Source organism: Cuculus canorus, chromosome 1 (assembly GCF_017976375.1).
Source record: "Cuculus canorus isolate bCucCan1 chromosome 1, bCucCan1.pri, whole genome shotgun sequence".
In the NCBI taxonomy this organism is placed as follows: domain Eukaryota; kingdom Metazoa; phylum Chordata; class Aves; order Cuculiformes; family Cuculidae; genus Cuculus; species Cuculus canorus.
Genome location: NC_071401.1, coordinates 17,129,282 through 17,149,191, shown reverse-complemented (window position 1 = coordinate 17,149,191; position 19,910 = coordinate 17,129,282). Strand labels below are relative to the sequence as shown.

At 48.1% G+C, this 19,910-nt stretch overlaps 1 protein-coding gene across 5 annotated transcripts; it reads right to left on the bottom strand.

Moving 5' to 3' along the window:
* Positions 1 to 617: 617 nt before the first annotated feature.
* TSKU (tsukushi, small leucine rich proteoglycan) lies at positions 618 to 19,265 on the bottom strand. 5 transcript variants are annotated; one of them, XM_054056125.1, is made up of 3 exons: positions 19,021 to 19,265; positions 16,413 to 16,499; positions 618 to 3,992 (listed from the first exon to the last, which is right to left on the bottom strand). In XM_054056125.1, exon 3 carries the CDS (start codon positions 3,983 to 3,985, stop codon positions 2,927 to 2,929), a length of 1,059 nt encoding a protein of 352 aa, XP_053912100.1. In that variant the 5' UTR covers positions 3,986 to 3,992; positions 16,413 to 16,499; positions 19,021 to 19,265; the 3' UTR covers positions 618 to 2,926. The 5 variants fall into 5 exon arrangements, with proteins under 5 accessions (XP_053912100.1, XP_053912102.1, XP_053912105.1 ...); XM_054056127.1 differs by having other exon boundaries at positions 16,413 to 16,495; XM_054056130.1 differs by lacking the exon at positions 19,021 to 19,265 and adding an exon at positions 18,271 to 18,689.
* Between the last annotated feature and the right edge of the window lie 645 nt (positions 19,266 to 19,910).

The following is a 19,910-nucleotide window of genomic DNA, read 5'->3' as shown; positions in this document are numbered from 1 at the left end:
TATATATTCTTTAGTTGCAATGGCTCTACATGCTCTTAGCCCTCCGTGTGGTAGCCCCCACTCCTCAGAGAGTGGTGCTGAGGCTGGAACACATGTATCTCACTGCCAAAAGCTCTGTCGTCTGGCAGTCTGTGGTTTGCCGTGCTGTGGCATTGCTCCTGTGACCATTAAATTCCTCCCACCACCACGGTCTTGCAAAACAGCTTGTGGGCTCTTCCCACATCATCCGCTCTGCAAATCCAGCCTTTTGACCCTAGCAGACCATGACCCAAAGTGTCCAAATCCATGAAAAGATCCCCACTATCTCTGACAAGCTTTGGAACAGATCCTGGAGCAGGAAATTTGCTCCAGATACTCCTGTACTGCTTCACTGCCACGTGTCCATAATTTCCTTTGAGTTAGCCAGCGAAGGTCTCAAGCCTTTCTGCCAGTGAGGAGGAGCCCAGACAGCCAAACACAGTGGGACAAATCCTGCTCCCAATCTGGAGATGCATACCCATGAGGCTTGTGGGGCTCAACAGTGCAAGGAGAGGAGCTGTGTTGCACTTTGGACCCGACAGCTGTCACCCTCCCAGCACTAAAGCAATAAATCCGGGGGATCTGGGTTTATTCTCCTCCAAATCACTTTTATTATATTGTGAGTAATCACGAAGCCTTACAATGCTGCAGAGTTTCTTTTAAAAAACAAACTAACACAGTGATGGTGTTTGCCAGCTTTTGCTGAGACCTGTTTAGCTAGCAGCTAGCATGAGATTACACAAGGAAATTTTGCAGTCTTCAACTGGATTGTCACATTGTTTTAAACTTACCACAGTGGTGCAAAGACAGTAACTTTGACAGCATATGATCCCTTAAATATTTAATCTACATACAGATTTACAAAATTAAACAACTTTTTAAAAAATTACATTTTTCTGCCAGCAGGAAAGAATTCTTTTAAAAAGACAAGATCCACTAAAAAACATCTCCTCCCTCCTAAACTGCCCATCTTGCACCGCAGCTGGTTGCTGTTCCCCTCCAGACGCCTGCCTGTAGGCAATCCCATTGCCTTTTTAAGAAAATCAATGTTTCTTGTGACAGTGAAGGCTGATTGAGCATTGCAAAGGCTCAGTAGAGAGGGAAAAAAAAAACCAGCACTGAAAGAGTTAAAATCCTACCTTATGATCCACAATTGAAAAGGAGATGGATGAAAATGTGAGAGAGAGATTTCAGAATCCACAGTGAGGTGTTAACTCTGGTTTCTATGGGCTTAGTGGGTTTCACCCATCCCTGGAGACAGCTGCTTTCAGCAACAGGGTTTCCATTCGCAAAGACCTTTGGGAGTGTGAGGATGAAGGCCGAGCTACTCTCAACACTCCTAAGGAAGGTTGTGGGATGGGTTTATATCTGCATTGCCTTTGCATGGACCTCCCTAAACCAGCTTCAAACATGGAAAGCTGCCCTGCTGCAAGGCTGTGTTTAGAGACCAAGACCAACCTGAGCAGGACCCCGATCCACAATATTCCTTCCTATCCCCAGGACAGTGTGCCACATGTGGACCAGACCTCAGCAGACACCTACGTTGCAGAAGCTCCTATAAGCAAGTTGAAGGCTTCATACCCAGCATTGAATCATGCTGTGCTGCCTTCCCCCACTTTCTTCTAGTCTGGAGAAGAAGAGGGATGAGAGAGGCGCTCTCCTTTGCTTTGCCAGCATTTCAGCAAAATGAGTAAATCTCTGAGGACCAGGCTTTTTATCAGATTTCACTTGGCAGCCAAGGATCTGTGTGATAGAAAGAAAAGCCACAACTCTGTAAAAAAAACCCTGAAGATCTTTCCTCTGATAGGCAAAGCACTCCAGGGTCACAGACGTCAGTGTTAATTCTTCCCCTGGCACGTTCCAGAGAGTGTTTCAGAGCTGGAAATTGCCTCACACGAGCCCAGCTGACTCACAGATGTTTTGTTCAGCATGAGGGATGTCAGCATGGAAACAGCTTACTCTCACATCCTCTGGGTCTGCGTCTTGGTTTGATAAGGTCATCAAGTCAAGAATTGAGAATCTTTGTCAAGGTTTTCTTCCAAGCTTCCCCACAATGGGAGAAGGGCTTTGTTTTCTTTTAAGGCAGGCTATGTGACCTCTCCACTTTGCAATTCAGTTAATTTGCTTCATTGGAGGCTGGTTCCTAGGAGAGATGCAGCTGTTGGCAGACCCCTGTGCTTCGCATCATCTCTTGAGCAATGGCTCCCTAAGGTTAGAAAGACAGGAGGTTGCCAAGGTTGGACCTGAAGTAATTTGATGTGAAAAGGATTGGATGGGAAAGTAGGGAGAAAATTGTGGAAAAAGTTCTCGACTTACTCAATGTTCATTGCACACCTATACAAATAACATGGAAAAGCAGCACATTAGGAGCACCCTGTATTCAGGTTTGTCTGGAAATATTTCTTCAAGACTGAAAGTGCGTGACAGGGAACAGAGTGCTGCTAATGAAGGCAACATCCAGAAGGCACTTCTTGGGGAGTAATAATTAAAAAAAGGATGATGCATGAGTTTGTAAGCAAGCAGCTACAGAATTGGTACATTTTGGTGTGTACTCTGGAGAGATGTAGCTTTGCTCCTACAAATGTGTCTGGGGCATGAAGTTTTGCTCCAGATTGACTGTTCTGCCCTGGGACCTGCACAGCATCTTGGTCCCCATTGTTCAGCATCACTGCTCTTGAGCTAATAGGCAGCATGCAGGAACTCAATGCACCAGGCAAAATCTGGAGCCTGAAGACAATGTGGGCCAGGATTTCAGAGTATAAAATCCACAAACAATCAAGTATTGTCATATACAAATATATAAATTATTGACAGTTTTACAAAAGGCACACTGCAAGCCATGTCAGTCCGACAGCTGTACAAATCCCACAGCCCCCTGCCCTCCCCCACCCCTTTTCCCCAGCTTTCATCACAAAACGTAAGGTGCTGCTGCTATGGACCCATGGCTGTCGTGACAACTGAGGACTTCTTTTTTGGTCAGCCCAGTTTGTCGGTGGTACTGTCCTTCTTTGATAGTCTTAAGACACTGTATGTTCTTCCCCAAGGTGATGCTTTTGATGGAAGGCAGGTATTTCAGCACAGTCTTTGGCAAGGCTGACACGCCTGTCCCAGAGAGGTTGAGCTCTTGAAGGGAATTCAGACCAAAGATAACTTCAGCAGTCAGTGACTTCAGATCAGGATTGCTGGATAAATCCAGAACTTGGAGGGCTGGTAGTTCCTTAAAGCTGTAAGGAGATAACACTCCAAAACCATGCAATCCACTGAGGGATAAATGAATCAAATCTTTCAGCCCCATGAAGTCATTTTTCTCAATTTTGACTATAGGGTTCCCATCAAGATTTAAGTATCGGAGAGGAATCCCTTGAAGGTTTGGCACAGACATTAGCCTGTTCCCAGAAAGATTTAAATTCTGGATGTTGGGGTTGCTCTTTTCACGGTGCCTCATAATTGTGCTGAGCATATTATTGGATAGATCAACATTCAGGGGTTTTCCTTGACCTTTTGAAGCAAAAATGTCCATAGCTATATCCAAAAGCTTGTTATTGCTCAAATCTATGTCGCTCAGTGAAGAACTGGAGAAACAGTCCTCCGGAAGGATTTCCAAAGAGTTATGACTCAGATCCAAGGATTCCAGGTACCGAAGCCTGGAGAAGGTTGTGGGGGAAATCTTGGCAATTTTGTTGTAGCTCAGGTCAAGGCTTACCAAGGTTGTGTATCCAGGGCCAGTAAGCATTGACTCATTGATTGTTTCCAGTTTGTTTGACGATAGATCCAAGTAGGAGGTATCCAGTGGGATTGGGACAGGAACAATATGTGAGCCTATTCCACTGCAGTCCACCTTGGTCAAGCTGAAGCTGTCAAAGAGACCAAAGCTTTCCACTTCACAGTGGCAGCCAGGGAAGCAGGTTTTGGTGGTACCAAAACAAGGAAGGAGAAGCAGCAAATTGAACCAGGCTAAGAACTGCATTGTTGACCTGGAAAACAAGACAATAAGAAAACAAATATTATTGCCATAGAAATTACTTTACTGAGAATGTGTAACAGTTTGAGTCATGCAGTTTTCTATGCTTTTCGAAGTGAATAAATTAAGTACATCTACAAGCATGGATGTCCAAAACACTTTCTCATATTGAGACCCCCCCTGGGAACTTAATGGAGAAAAGAATATTCAGTTAATAGTCTTTGCAGGTATAACCAAGTTAAGATAGAACTGGAAGATAGCTGTTAGAACAGTAGGATGTCTTAAAGCAAGATCTATGCCACATACACCCTTTAGACTGCACCATAGGAGAGGTTAAATGACAGCTTAAACACTGAGTCATTTTACAGCCTGGCAAAATTCAGCACACAGAGGTATTCATGTCAGGGCATCCACACGAAATTTAGGAGCACCAGGTTCAAGACCCTGCATTGACAGGTTGGAGAAATCATGTAGGCTATGCACTAAGTGCGAGCCATATGTATCCAAAACCCATATCAGCAAAAAGAAGACAAAGCTTCATTCAAATTTCCTATAAATGACAGATAGGATATCATCAGAACATCATCTGGGATGAAGAGCTAGAAAGGCCAGCTACCTACTGCCCAAATGGACAGCACATTTCCCTTGATTAGACTTCAGATAAAATTTAGACATGTTTAGGTAGGTAGGATCATTGCTTTCTATCAAATGGCTAAAATAAACCTTCCTCAGCCTGGTGGCAGCCATGACAGACAATAGCCACCTGGCTCCTTGCCTGCCACAGCAGAGGAACCAAGAACTGCTCAGTCTAACCCAGACTCTGCTGTAGTGGGCCCAGCCTCCTGGACAAGCATGGAGTAGAGAGAGCCAATTTGCTTCACATAGAGCCTCTAGGGGGTCTTTGCTAATTACATTAAGTATTCTCTCTGATTAACGCTACCAACCAGCAAGCAAGGAGCTCTCTCCACCCCTCTGGTTTTGACTCTCCTCTAGCTGAGACATTTCTGCCCCTCTACTGTTGCAGCCAAGGGAGGAAAAGGGCTGATTTGCACCTCACCAGCTTTACTGGACCTCTTCAGATCCTCTGTACAACTACGGGCAGCAGCAGCTGTGTGATTTCAAGAGCCAGACAAAAAAGCTTTAGCTGTGCGTCTCTGGAAAGGCTAAACTGAAGCATGCCAGCTTCCTGCAGGTCAGCAGAGGCAGCAAAGGCTTTTCTTGTTGGTTCCGACTGCAGTCATGGGTGATGGCTCCTCATGCCTTACAAAGTCTCAGGGAGGCTGGCAACAAAAACTCCCAACAAACTTGGAAAGCCGATCCATCAGCACTGCTCTTTGGCTACATTGCTGTTCATAAACAAAGGCTCACGACCTAAGTGCTCATTTAGCAAAAAAAAAATCCTTGCCTTTAAATGTGTGTTCCCATCCCCACCTCAGCTCCCCTTGTCTGTCTTTATTCTCACCTTTCTCCCTACTGTTTAAAAGCAGTTTATTACCTTCCTTGCAGTATCATCTTTCCCATACACCCTTTGATCTAGCTGAGGCGCCTTCCTCAAGCCCTTGCATCTTCCCAGGACCATTTCCTAGAAGTTCACACTTCATCTTCCCTCACTCAGCCCTTGCCATCAGTTTGTCTCCCTTTCCAGAATGGTCTTCCTGGCCCCACATCCTTTCCGAGGAGAATGACCAATGTGCAAAAGAAGTGCAAAGGGGAAAAAGTGTTGCTAAAATATTGTACTGATCAATTATATGACTTGTCTGGCAGTAACTCCCACACCTCCTGCAAATACAGAGCAGAAATTTGGATTCTGGCCAAAGAGCCTGCAAACAAAGCATTGCTAAAGGCCAACTCACAATCCTCTGGGGTCCATTATTCTATAGAAACAACAGAAAATTGGTAAGATGAGCCCTAGTCCCAGCCCACCTCGACTGTTTCTTGAGAAAACACATATATGTGCAGAAGGGATTCAGAGGGTAGAGTTCCTTTCTGCAGACACATTTCCAGATATCCCTTTTCTAATGACATCAAGGCTGATCCCTTCTAGTTCTGCGCAGACACACCATAGCTTGCTCCCTTCTGCAGTCCCTTCTAAACTAAATACTACTCTTTTCTCATGAAGCTGCATTTGGAACACACTGAAATGTTTTATTACCTGGGGAAATTACAGCCGTGGGGAGCTCTTTGGAAACTCAAAAAGCAAAATCCAAGTGTTAAATGCCTCATGTACAGAGAAGTGCCTGCATTAGTGTCAGCTAACTCTATGGGTATTTCTCCTCCCAAATCCCACCCAATGGCTATTTCCACTTGACGTCTCAACAGAGAAAGTGCCTCCTAACTTCTTCAAAAGCCCAGCTCGGTTCCTCATGGCATCCTATTGGCTCCAGTGGGAGATGGATCAGATCCCAGCAGGTCCAAAGACACATCAGTGTGAGACCTTAGTGCACTCCTGCTGTGCCACTTGAAGAGAAGCAAAACAATCTCCAAAGTCCTACTTTAACTGAGAGAACAATCAAAGCCAACACTGGGCTTTGACATGTGGCTGCTCAAACCCCTTTTGACACGTAGATTCCTTTCCTGATGAGCCTCAAAAATGATCACCAGAGTAGGCCGATACAGTGACTCTCACTGCAACATCCATGGCTCTAATCAGCAGCAGGCATGAAATGTTATTCAGCTGAAATGTGGTACACAAAGCTCATCTTAAGTATTCACACAGCATCTATTGCCTCTTTCCTCCTCACAGCACTGCCTCAAATTCTCCCTTACTGGCTCTGCAATTGCTTTGCAGATGAGATGCAATCCACTACTTCCAGCTAAAAACTCTCTTATGGAGCAGCATGAAGCATTCATAGATTAACAAGTCATTTGGCCAATAGCTCTGACAAAAGATAGAAGAAATAAAGGTACTGGTCACCTTCCAGTCCAGGAAAGAGACTCCTGCACTGCCAGATAATCAACGAAGAGCTTAGTCAGGTACAGGCGTACTTCGTTATCACATGGAGAAATCGATGGCATTCTTTGAAATGGGGAAAGAAACATGCCGCAGGCATTTACAGTTCATCTGTGCATTTGAAACCGCATCAAATTGCCTTTGGATTGCTGCCTATGAGCTGCTCTGTTGATAAAGGCAGGAAGCCAAGGTTTCCCCTAGTAAAAGGAAGATGTATTATCCTACCATGCGGGAGAGATTCACCTGGAGGAAACATCACAGGCAGAAACCAGCAGCCTCATCCCTTGGGATGGCAAGAAGAAAGCCATTGGGAGAAAACAGTCTGCTCTCAGGCTGATTCAGCTGTGACCTCTTAATTTCTACGGCTGTTGTGGTGTGCAGAGAACCCAGGGATAAATTTTGGCCACTTGAAAGTTCTGAGGGGCTTGTTATAACCACTGATTTCAACAGCAGCTGCTGGAGGTGCAGCATCACACCCCATGTTCCAGGTGCCTGGAATTGGCTGCAGGGCTCTGGTCTTTTGTATCTTGCTTGTCTGCATGGCAAATATCCTGAGACAACCCCAAGAAGACCCAGTGGTGGGTATTGAAGCCAAGGTTGGACCAAGCTCCTAGCAAGGTGCTAGTCTTCTCCCCAAATCCCACACCTCTCCCTGAGTCTGCAGATGCCCTCATGTCTCTTCCCTGCTCTGCTTATCCCCTGCAATGTCGCACAGCAGGACCAGGCAGAAATCTCACACTCGGATTTCCCTGCCAAAAGAAAGTTAAAAACTGATTTTGAAACCAGACTGCAGAAGAACTCCAGGTCTCAGTTGGTGGTTGGATGAGTGGGAGAGAGAAATGCCCTATTACGGTGTTGTTGCAAATGTACTCTTATCATTGCACTTGATTTTGTCCTTCTCCTCTTCCTTTCTCACTAGTCTCCCCCAAGGTGAGACTTTGCCACCTTCTTCCCACCCAAGGGAAACATCCTAACACATCCCGCCCTGGATGGAAGCCCATTGCTTGGGGGACTGGTCCCCTCCTTGACAATGCAAAGATGAAGAGGATGCTGCCTAGGCTGTCTCCAGTTGCCCTGGCAACCACAAAGTGGGAAATCCCTATGGACAAAAATGAAGGACTAATTAAAAAATAATACACGGAAGAGGTGTTTGAAAGTTCATTGTTTGATGGAGTCAGGAAACAGCCCCTCCATCCATGCTGCATCTCTCAACCTCCTCGAATGTGTCATTTGGCAAAGCATAGGTGAAATGCAGCTGGAGTCAGGGCTGAAGACCCAGAGTCACCCAATGAAGCCTAAGGTGCATAAGTAAGAAGTGCAAAAAACCCAGTTTACCTCTACAGTAGGGTGAAAAGAAAGAAAAGGGCATGAAAAAGTCCAGATCCATCCTTGGAGACACCCCATGTCTCCCTTGACCTTGTGGAGCCAAGGGGGTTAACCAGCTCTGACAGAAGAATGGGGAAAACAGGACCCATCTTTTCAACAGTAGCCTACAACTACAGCAGAGCAGCTATGACATGAATTTGTGTGTCAAAGGCATGGCAGACAGATCCCAGTAATTTCTATTTTTTTTCACCAACATGCTGCTGGATTAATTTTGAATTAACAGCAAAGAGTAACCTTTAAAGGAAAGAGGCAAAAAGGAAGGGCTGGAGTCTGCCTATCCCAAAGAGAGTTGCTGTTCTGGCAAAGGATGGAGGAGATGGATTAGCAACAATATTTCATGAAGAGGAAAATTGTCTTCTGCCTCATGTATCAGTCAAGTGAAGAAAAAGCGAAGTCTATAGCAAGGCCCATAAGGCCCACTTGGCTACAATCACTAATTGGGGGCAGGAGAAATGGAACATTATTGGAAAGCAAAGCTGTATACAATATGATAGAGGTCATAAATCGTCCAGACTGAAAAAAAAAGAGATAGCTGGCCCTTTCTTGCTTTAAATATTTACGAAGCTCTGATAAGACAGCTGGGATGGTGGCTCCAGAGCACCAGGATGCTCCTGAGTTCCTTTTCCAACAACAAAATTTCTCAGAGACCTTTTCCCCCATCCCCTTCCCATGAATTAGTCCGGAAAATAACAATAATTATCGACTGGAGCGCAGCACTAGCAACAGCTAGACTTTTCCAGTGTAGACTCCCCCTGGCTGAGTCCAAATGACGCCACAGATGCAATCACAGCCCAGTCTCCAGATCACACGCACCAGACAGCAAAACTGGCTCAAACCAGCCTACAACCAGAGACTATTAATCCCTTAACTCACAGACACACACCCCTCACACGATAAAGAAACTGCTGCTGACAAGGTTACTCTTTTTTTTTCCTGTGTGAATCCATCAAAAGTAAAGGTCACCCAGGCTTTTGCTCTGCCTGCTTCAGACTGGCTCTTCCCTGCAGAGGGAGTCTCCACATGCATGCAGCTAAAAGCTTTGTTTACACACTCTATAAAACTTATTAAACCAATCAGTGCTTTTCATGTAAACAGAAACAGGGCTTTCTGATGTATTTGTTAATTTTTGTTGTTTGCTGGTTTGGGCTGCATTTTGCAAGTACCTGGTTTTATACTTAGTGTTTGTGACTTCTTAAACTTCAGGAGAGGAGAGCTAAAAAGAATCCAGAAGTACCTGCTAATAAGGTTGGATGCTCCATTTGCTTAGGTGGGTCTTGGGGAGTTCAGTGGAGTTACTCTAGGTGTCAGTCAGCAGGATGAGAATCAGTCCCTTGGCTTTTCTAAATTCAGCTTGATTTCATGCAACCCTCCATCACAAGCCATTGCATAAGTAGCTTTTGGGTGATAAGTCATCACCCTTCACCTCACCCTGACGGTTTTATCAGTGGGAAGTACAAAGTTACTTAGATAAATTCCCAATTATCCATCAGATATAATATAAATAGATATAACATAAAGAAAGGGACGTGCAACCCAGTTTTCTCCTTATCCTCACCCTATGTCACCCACCAACACATGTGAGCATTGAGATAGGAGGAAACTCCACCACTGAGATGGCAGCTTCAGCCCTTATGGCTCAATGTAAAGAGACATCAAAGGTCTAAACAGGAGCTAAAGTCATCATACAGGTGCCTGAACACTTTTTGCTCCATCTTCCCACTCCCTGGGGAAAATCAGAATTAAATGCAGGGAAGGGGGGAAAAAATAAAGATTTCTTTATGAATTCCCTTCTGCTTTAATGATTTCTAATAATGGATGTATAAGCACCTCCTTTGCATTCAGTTAAGAGCCCCAGTGCCAAAGGGGGAGTTGTTAGCAAGTAATTAACCCAGTGGTATCAGGTATCTACATTAACAGGATATGGAAAAATAATATACAATAGGCACTGAACTAGGGATGGAAAGAAAAAGTCATCTCTCCTCCAACAACGCAGAGAAGTGGTTGTATTTAAGGTAGACCATGGTGGGTGCTGTGACGGGGATGGATGGGCTCAGGATGGGTTTCATCCTTTCCGACTTGTGGGTCCCCAGCAACTGCAAGCAGTAGCCAAGGCAAGTAGATCTTGAGCCAGTAGTTTGCTTGCTCTGCATGGAGCTTTGTTCACATCCAACTGATTTCAAGAGGGGACAAATCTGCCATAAACAGAGATGAGATGCCACTCCTAGATCTGGACAAGAACCCCATTGCTCTGCATCAAGTCTATCTTTGCAAGACTTAAATCTCACTAAAAAAACATGGAATTTGGGGGGTGGACAGTGAGACAGACTGAGGAAGGAAAAAACAAAGACACCATTCCTCATTTTCGCCATGTCTTGATTATATTTTTTCTCAGCTCCGCACATACAGACACTGTTGAGCCAAAACTGCAATGAATAACCAGCACCCCACTGATGCTCCCCATCCTTCACGGGCATTTTTGTAGATTGTACAGGTGTGGGAAACATAAGATTAGCAAGAGCAAAGCCAAATTGTTAAGGATCAGACACATTTCATAACCTTCAAAGCCAAAAGTAAGTAGCCCCTCAAACCACCACAATGGCCACAGAGAAGACATACAGGATTTATTGAGAGGGAACCCAGCACCTCCAAAACCGACAGCTTCATACTGTGGGTTTGTTTTCAAACATGTGGTGTCCCTTGCAGAGCTAAAACAGCCTCTGCTCTATTTTTCCTCTAAAGTAAATAAATAAATAAACCTCTCTTTATAAAAGAAATGGAAAGCCCCATTAAAATAATCTTTGCTCCAACTGTTAATGTCATAAATCCCACCTGCTTTGCACGAGGCCATGGGTAATTTATCATCCTAGTGTTTATACAGCTAATAACTTGTTCCACTTGCATTCTTCCCGCTACCCCAGCCCCAGCATCCCTCATCCCTCCCAAGGAGGAAATCAAGTTGCAGTGCGGTGTATTTTGGGCTCTGACAAAAGGAAACCTGTGTGGGCAGGTCTGTCAGCCCATACAGCACGTTTCAGCTGATTTGTATCTGCAGCTGAAATACAGACAGTATCTGCCATCCCAAGAGATGTGTGCCTTAAAAGCTGCATCCTGGAAGCAAACGACTCCCGAGAATTTTGTCTCAAGTGGGAAAAAGGCAGTGCTACCTCCAGCATGGGTAAATTAGGAATTAAATCACAGCAGCACTAGGGTTTTGCACAAAAATTCCCCTCCCCCACTTAGCCCAGGAAGCTGTCAGCTTAGTAGCAATTTTATTCGGGGGGGAGAAGTAGTCTCCCATGGCTTTTGAAAGCAATTTCGCTCACCAGCCTCATGCTGAGCTGTCCTTGTGCCCGGAGGAGGCGTTCCCGAAAGGAAATGAAGTTTGCCAAGCCTCTGGAGTGGCTGTGGGCAGGGGAAGGCAGGCACTGGCAAGGCATGGCACCTCCTGACAACACCAAGGGGGGATTCATGGAGGTCACAGGGAGCAGAAGGGACAGGAGTATCCTCGCCCCACCATCACCTTGACTTCCAAGGACACAAGGGTTCAAACAAGATGCCTGTGAGGGATGCAGACACTCAGGACTTTCTCTTGTTACAGCATAACCCCCCAGGGGTGACCACCCCAAATCCTTTTATGCCCTGACAGCCCCTGCTTCCTGTCCTTCCCCTTGGCTTTTTAACCATGAACATTTCCAGGAATAGGAGGTCCTGGATCCTGGCACTTGCTGAGTGTTACAGAGACCTCATCTCAGATGGGAACACAAATATTTTCTTTAGCGTCTCAAACTTAGCTGGAACAGGATCTTTATGATAAACTCATTGACAAATCCCAGAACAGGAAGTCTCTGTTGCAGAGGAGTTATTTGGGCACCAATAGGTTTATGAACCAGCCCTTCAGCGTGGTACTTCGTAGCAAAGGAGGAGTTTTACACCTAGCTTTACACCATCTCTAATGCATTTTTCTGTAGAGAGACCTGGTGAAGCTATCAACAGATTCCCCTTTCCTATCATCTCCAGTGCTCAAGGGCTCACCATGGCGAGGGAAGCTGTGAGCACCTGGGCTGTACCCAAATTATAGCAGTAAACTAGGGAGTATTTAACCCTCCTTTTTCGGGGCTGCATTCCCCTTTGCAAAAGATCAGTTTAAAAATAACGGATCACAGCTGTATCTGCAATGTCGGGGCTGCACACACTCCCCTCTATCCAGTCATTCCTGGGGTCAAACTAAGAAAGCCAACAAGCTGACATGAATTTTTCAAAGCACAAAACACCTGAGGCAGGACCTTACTTCTTAGCTGGTCAACTATTGAAAGTAATAATGATCCTACCAAGTTTCTCCTACAGCCTCAGTCCTTGATGATGCTCTGCCACACCTGACTTCAAACCCCAGCCAGTGCCTGTGTCAGCTCCTGCTACAACCATACTTTCGTGTAGCACTCTGGTTCCCAGAGATGTGATATAATTCAAGAGGAATGCACTCCAGGATGAACACCATATGCCAGGCCTGCAAGAAATGTTAAGAGGTGCAGTATGGGGAGAGGAAACCTACCCACAATGGACGCTTCTTGGTTTTAACTGTTAATATTGTTGCTTGGCCATGTCATGTGCCCAGATGGTAAGTGCCACGTGCCATGCATGTTCCTGGGATGGCACATGCAATCTTCTATCCTAGGAAAGCACAGCTTGCAAGGACCTGTCAGCAGCTGTCTGGTCCACGAGGGAAAGGCATGATATCTATGGATGTACCCTATCTCCCTGACTTGGTTTGCTTTCAACCACCCCAGTGCGCTGGCCTGAGCTGCAGAAGGACCATGCTGCATGAACGGACATGGATGGGTTCCCCTGGAGAAGATAAGCTGGGCAGGAGGAAGGGAGTAAGAGAGAAGAGAGGTGGTGCCAGGGGAAGGTAGCATCTCCCAGGATGATGATTCTGTCCTTCCTGGTGAGACACAGCCCACCAGGAGCTAATAGTTTATAGCACCCCCACCATCCTGCATCTCTAAGGGCTTTTCAGTTCTTTCTCCTTGAAGCTGAGGTGTATGCAAATCAGTTGTCCAAATGATGCCCCTGTACCTTGGTTTGTAGTGCTCTGCCCAGCTCCAACAAGCAGAGGTGGCCAGCATGACCCCAAATCAAGCAAAACACAGAGGGAAAAGGAATTTGTGCCAGTGGGACTCCAGCCGGGCAGCGCCTCGAGCCGTGGCAGAAGGATTATAAGAGATCCCCATGTGGCTTTAGCTCTCTGAATGGCAGTAACTCCCAACCTCCGTTCTCCTAAGAGCCCTTTGGGCCTGCTGTTCAATAAGAGAGCGCAAAGCAAGGACGCAACATTAGGCTGGGTGCCCCTCGGTACTGCAACAGCCAGCCCAGGGCTTCTTTGTGGGTTTTTAATTTATTTTTGTGGTTGATTTTATTTTTTTTCATGCACAATAATCTCCAGGCCTCTTTGCTCCCTGTGGCTCTCAGCATGCAGCTGCAGACCCTCCACCAAGGAGATAATAAATACAGTCCTGGCCATTATTGTTGCAAACAACATAGCTGGAGGCTCCTGTCTCATTCCCCTCCTGGCCTTTCTTCCCACCTCCCTGCCTTCAATAATCCTTGCAATGTGGTGCTGTAAACAATGAATGCCAGTGAAACTACTCCGTAGAGCATGAGCTGGGGCTTCAGGAGCTGCTTCCAGCCCAGTGAAGCACATGAGACATTCGCTGCATCTAGCAGGTCTCCTACAAGATTTGAGGAGGGAAAGGGGATCTGGGTAAAGCTGACAAACGGTTTAGCAGCACGACATTGTCCCCACCATAGTTCCCAGCTCAGATGATGCTTCCCTGCCCCAGTGATGCGGGCATGTGGGTATGGCATCTCCTTAGCGATTTGCCTCCCCTCCCTGGCCCAAGGATCCTCCACTTCTTCTTGGCTAGTGCAAGGCCTTGGAAAGAAGGGTTATCTGAAGTAGACTGGGAGGGCCACATCCCCAGCATGACCTGTTTCTCACCACTGATGTTACCACAAGTCCCCATTCACATGCCTGTTTCCCTCCTGACACCTTAAGGTGATTAACTCCAAGTCCAAGAGGTGTTCATTCTCATGTGGAGATGAGAGTACCATCCCCAGGTTCAAATCCCACCATTTAACTGGGAAGGGAGCACAAGCTAAGATGCCCTGGTCTCTCATCATGCAGAAGCCCCCAACCGTGCTGCTGCCAAAATTGATCCAACCAAATGGCACCACTATCCTTGTGTACTTGCTTTGCCTGGACACTCTGGGGACATCAGCTCTGCTTTACCCTCTGCAAATTGGGCAGCCAGGGTGGGGGACAGGGAAGGGGGTATCTGGGGAGGTGGTTGTGGTGGAGAAGTATCTAAGCACCTCTCAAATTAGTGTTCATAGACTCCAGAGCACGGCTGCAGTCTTCGTGGCCAACAGCAGGCCTGCCTCTCCAGGAACCTCTGCCCACCCATGCTGCTCACCTCTCCTGTTTCCATCCTATTCCCACCCCTTTGTTTTTTACGCAGCCATGTGGCACTTCTGCCATGCCATGGAGATGCCACAAGTGACCCAGGATGCACACAATAATCTTCCTTTACCATTTAACCTCGTATTAAGCCACCTCCTAACCCAATTTGACATGATTTTGCTGACCAGCAGATTAAAACTTCCCAGATTACAGCGTCCTCATATGTGTCTCCCATATGGGCTACACGGTGCCAGCCCCTTGCACACTGTTCTCCCTCTAAAGCAAGGAGAGGCCACCATGCACCATGTTGCAAACATAGGAGATGGGGACATAACCATGGGACATTTGGGGACAGTCCAGAAGAACAGTGCTCCCTCTGTGCACGATATTGGACAGGTTCAGAGTTAGCCTGTGATCCTCTAATCCTTTGAGTTGGAGGTCTCTTGCAAGAGGTTGCAATGCTCTGGTCCTGGGTAGATACAGAGGCTGAACGCTGAGTGGGAATTGAGCCTTTGCACCAGGATTAAAGGGCTCTGTAGAAAGGGCCTCCTCCACCCTGCTGTGTGAAACAGCCTTGCTGTGCCCCTCGCTACAGACATCTCACTCTCAAAGACAGGAGGAAAAAGGGTGATTTTGGGGTCAGGGATGTGTCCTGCCTGACTTGGAGACCTCTGTGCACATTTGTCACTTCAGAAGTGATGAGGGTGAGGAATCACATCTGCTTTGACCCACTTGCCACAGCAGGACTTTGCCTTTAAGTTTCATTTTTTTCCTGATGAAGGATTTCGTATTGAAAGCAAAAAAAAAACCAAGTCCTTGTTTCTCTCCCCACTCCAGGGTTTGAGCTGCCAGGCACAAACCAGCAGAGAGGAGTCAGCATCAGAGATACACGGACAGCAAAAAAGAAGCAGGAGGGGGGAAAGCGGAAATAAAAGAAAACCTGCAGATGTGGGCAGTCAGATATTACACACAGCACATGGCCCTCTGCTCAGCTACGGCAAAGATAAAGTCCTTTTTTTCCAGTTTGCTATTGCTCCAACAGGCAGATTTCCAGCCTGGTTAATGCAACTCAGGAATGTCCCGTGCTAAGGCAGCCAGGTTGGTTTAATCTCTTGCAGCTTTGCAAGCGGGGTGGGGGGGGAGGCTGGGATGATTCTCAGAGCACGTATTTCTTTCCCCCTGCTGCAGATCATGAATACTCCAAGAGGCGAGGATGGAAACTCCCAGGAAATACATTAAAAAAAGTAATTGCAATACAAATTAAAATCTCAAAGCTTCTGGGTAATGAATGTCTAAGCCATTCATACATTCCCCTTGATAGGTCCAGGTGCCAAGTTTTAAGACAAGAAACAGCTTGCTCAAGCCAGCCTTTATCTCTTCCCATCCCTCAACATCTCGGCATTCGGAAGTTTCTTTTGATAGCTTGCCAGCTACCGCACAGGGCTGGGGGGGTGCTGAGGGTCAGGAGGGCTGCCGGACAAGGATGCCTTGTCTTATCCCCCCCTCCAGCCTCCGCTTCTTCCCACCAACCAGCTGACAAGCGAGGAAGAGGAGGAGGAGGGAGAAGAGACTGAAAGAGGAGAAAAGAACCAATTAGGGATAGAGAGAAAACTCTAAACCTTCAGAAGATGGTGGCTCACCTTTTATTCCCTGCCGTGTCTTGCACTGGGTTGGCACACACTGCTCTTCACTGTGAGGCTGGAGGAGTACCAGATGCTTTTTCCTACCTCCAAAAAAAAAAAAAGACGACTTCTGCTTGTTTCTTGTTTTACAGCTCTTTTCTCCCAATTGCCTCCCACCCATTCAATGCTGGTTTATTCCTTGCACTCAACCTCAAAGAACAGGGGTGCAGGAGACCCTCACCCCAACCCTGCAGCCTTCCCTTCCAGTCCACCTTGCTGTCAGAAATTAATGTCTCCTGGGATGTCTGTCACAACCTCGTTCCCTCTAAGCATTTTGTAAATGCTCCCCGCTGCCTCTGCCAGCAGCTGCTCAAGTTCATTCACAAACCAGCAGCATCACCCTGCAGCACGCCTGCTCCAGGATACTGCAAAGGAAAACCAATCCGGATGCTGCCACCCAGCCTCCTGCCTACCCCAGTCCCCATCGCTCACCCTGCACACCAACCACCTTCGGAGAGGGAACCTGCATTGGAGCAGAGACGGGCGATATCTGAGCATAGGTCAGGGCCTCACCGGGCCATTTATATGCCATGCATAAGCAAGCACCTCCCATGTCCTCTTCGGGACAGGGACTGGCTCCCGTGGGTGGAGAAAGGACACAAACTGTGCTCTGTGCCAGCACGAGGGCAGACACTACCCACTTTGCCTTTGCAGCGCTTGGCTGCCGATAGCGAGCAGCCAGCCAAGTTTAGACTGCAAATTCTTCCAGGGACATACCAGGCTTGCTCTGGTCCTTTCAGCATCTAACACATCCAGCGTGCTCCTTATTCCTAGAGAGACTGGTGAGGTGTTGGACTATCCCTGCCCTTCCACAGTGCCTCTTCTCCCAGTATTTGCCCTGCTCTCTGTCACTGCAATTAAGCCCCGTGCACTGCCGGGCAAGCTTTGGAGCAGCGATCAATGCATTATTTCAGTGCAACGCCAGCGATCGGCACCGGCTGCTTTCTGCAGAGTAATGGCACAGTGTCCACCCAGACAAGTTTCCTACTGTAACTTCAGTGAATGCAGTTATTCAGGCTAACAGCGGCTGATTTGTCATGGCAGACACCCGGTGAAATCTTTCGACTCGGGAGACTGGAGAGTCCTCGCCTGGCTGCCGCGACGCATGCCATGACTTGGTTTGTCGTGCTCTCGTTACACCCGAGCTCAAACACCTTCGCTGCCTCCGAATTACATGAGCAAACCACGAGGGAGATTGTCAGTTAACGGAGGTGATGCCACTTCTCCATGAGACAAGCCACCAGCTCCATCCTCCCAACCCTCCTCCCGGCCTTCTCAAATCCCAGGCAGAGGAATAAAGTTGACCGACCCTTTTGTTTCCACAGAGCTGGCACGTGTTGCAGTTTACTGGGCTAATAAATTTGCCGTAGTCTGTGCCTTCCAATGACTGCAGCATTAATAACAAGTTTCCATGGAGCTGCTTAAAAGTTTACAGGGTGTGTGCGTTATCAGGGGAACCTCGTGCTTTCTGACCTCCTGCTCCAAAATTCACAACCAGTAGCTTTTTTTTTTCATCCTTGCCTTTTTTCTTTTTTTTTTTATCCTTGCCTTCTTTTTTTTTTTTTTTTTTTTTTTTTTTTTTTTTTTTTTCCCAAATAAGAGAACAAATAAATCCTGGTCTGCCCCCCAAACACATCTTCCCCTCCAGCTTAATCCACTTACAGGCATGGGAAATTCCCAGGCAGAAAGCTTCACCCTGCCCTTATCTCCGCAACCGAGGGGAGAGGAGCCCCTTCTCCCCCTTCAAGCCTCTTCTCTCCATCCAGGCGACCCCTTCTAAGCTTTCTCCCCCAACCCTTCTCCTTTCTGCCCTTACCTCGGGTGAGCTGCAACCCCCCTGCGAGCCTTTCAGCACCAGAACCCGACCAAAAAGCCTCTTTTTTTTTTTCCCCCGACCGCCGTGCTGGGAAGGGAGGGCCAGAGAAAAGGAGGGGAGGAGGCGAGACAGGGAGCCCTGTGTGAAATCAAAGCCCCGAAACCGGGCACGGGAGGCGGTGCGGAGCCTCCAGCTGCTGCTCGGATTACTTTGCAGCCGTGGCAATCCCAAACACTCTGCTAAGCCACCGGGGGAAGGAGAGGGGAGAGATCCCGGCTTGGAGAAGCTTCACCCCGCCCCGGCTGCAGCCTGCAGGGACGAGGCAACCAGGCTGGGGGCTTGTCTGCACCCGCTACACCCCAAAATCCCCGCTCTGGGAAAGACAGAGGTGGGGATAAAGTAGGTCTACCCGAGACCTCTGTCCTCCCCCCCGTACCCGAGGCGTTTCGCAGCTGATGCCTCAGGGCGAGGCAAACTCATCCCACCACAAAAAGTTGGGGTGGGCTGCTCCCCAGCAGAGCCCCCCAGGGCCGGCCCAGCGCAGCCCCAGCTGCCCGGGCAGACGGGGGGGGGGGGGGGCTCAGCCCATCCCTGCACAGCCAGCTCCCCTCGCCCCAAGGAGAACCGCGTGGGAATAGCGGGGTGGGAATGGGGGATAAGGGGGGAAGCGGTCGCAACACCCCGCAGCTCCGCAGCCTCGGCGGGTGTCTGTCAGCCCGGGGAGGGGCTGGGGGGCAGGGGGGCACTCACCGGGGCCGGGGGCCGGGCCGGATCCCCCCGCCGGGCCGGTCCCCACGGCAGGGAGCGAGCGCCGGCAGCAGCAAGTCTCGGGGCCGGGTGTCTCCTTCTTCCCTCCTCCTTCTCACTCCTCCTCCTCCTTCTTCTTCTCGTCCGAGGCGTGCAGCTGGCCGGGCAAGCGGGCTGCCCCCTTCCCCGCAGGAGGAGGGAGGAGGGAGCTCAACAGATGGCTGCACACAAGGGAACATCTGGGAGGAGGAGGAGGAGGAGGAAGGAGGAAGGAGGAAGGAGGCAGGAGGCAGGACTTGCGCTCGGCTGTGCCACTCCTGAGCTGGCAGACCCCCTTATGGGGGAGAAAGGGGGGTGTCAAACCGGCTTTGCACACACGCGCCCCCTCCCTGCTGCTCTGCATCCCCCCTGGGTAAAATCCCTCGTCATCCCTTTGCTTTCTTGGGAATCACTCCAGTTACCCTCATAGGACAGCCTTGTTTCCAACCCTGACTATTTGCAGGAGTGAGTCCTATTCCTGAACACTGCCTGTGCCCAGTTTTCCAGGTGTATAGGACTGAGGTCAGGTTCAGCACCCCTGTTCAGCAGAGCAGGACAAGGCAGCACCAAGATCTGAGCAATGCCAGCAGGCAGAAAGATGAGGCGTATAAACTGTATGGTTCAATCTCTGATACAGGATAAAGAAAAAAAAAAAAGCAGGTAGTAATCCATAGTTTACGAACAGAGAGTCTGGACCCCATCACTGATGGAGAGTCTTACGGGCTTCTCCAAGAAGGCTGTGAAAGAGCAGCCACACACCAGAATTTATTGAATATTATGTGTAATGGCCTGTTGGTAGCTCGAGTGATGATGCTTGTACTGGAAAAAGATTAAGGAACCTACCTAGTGTGGTG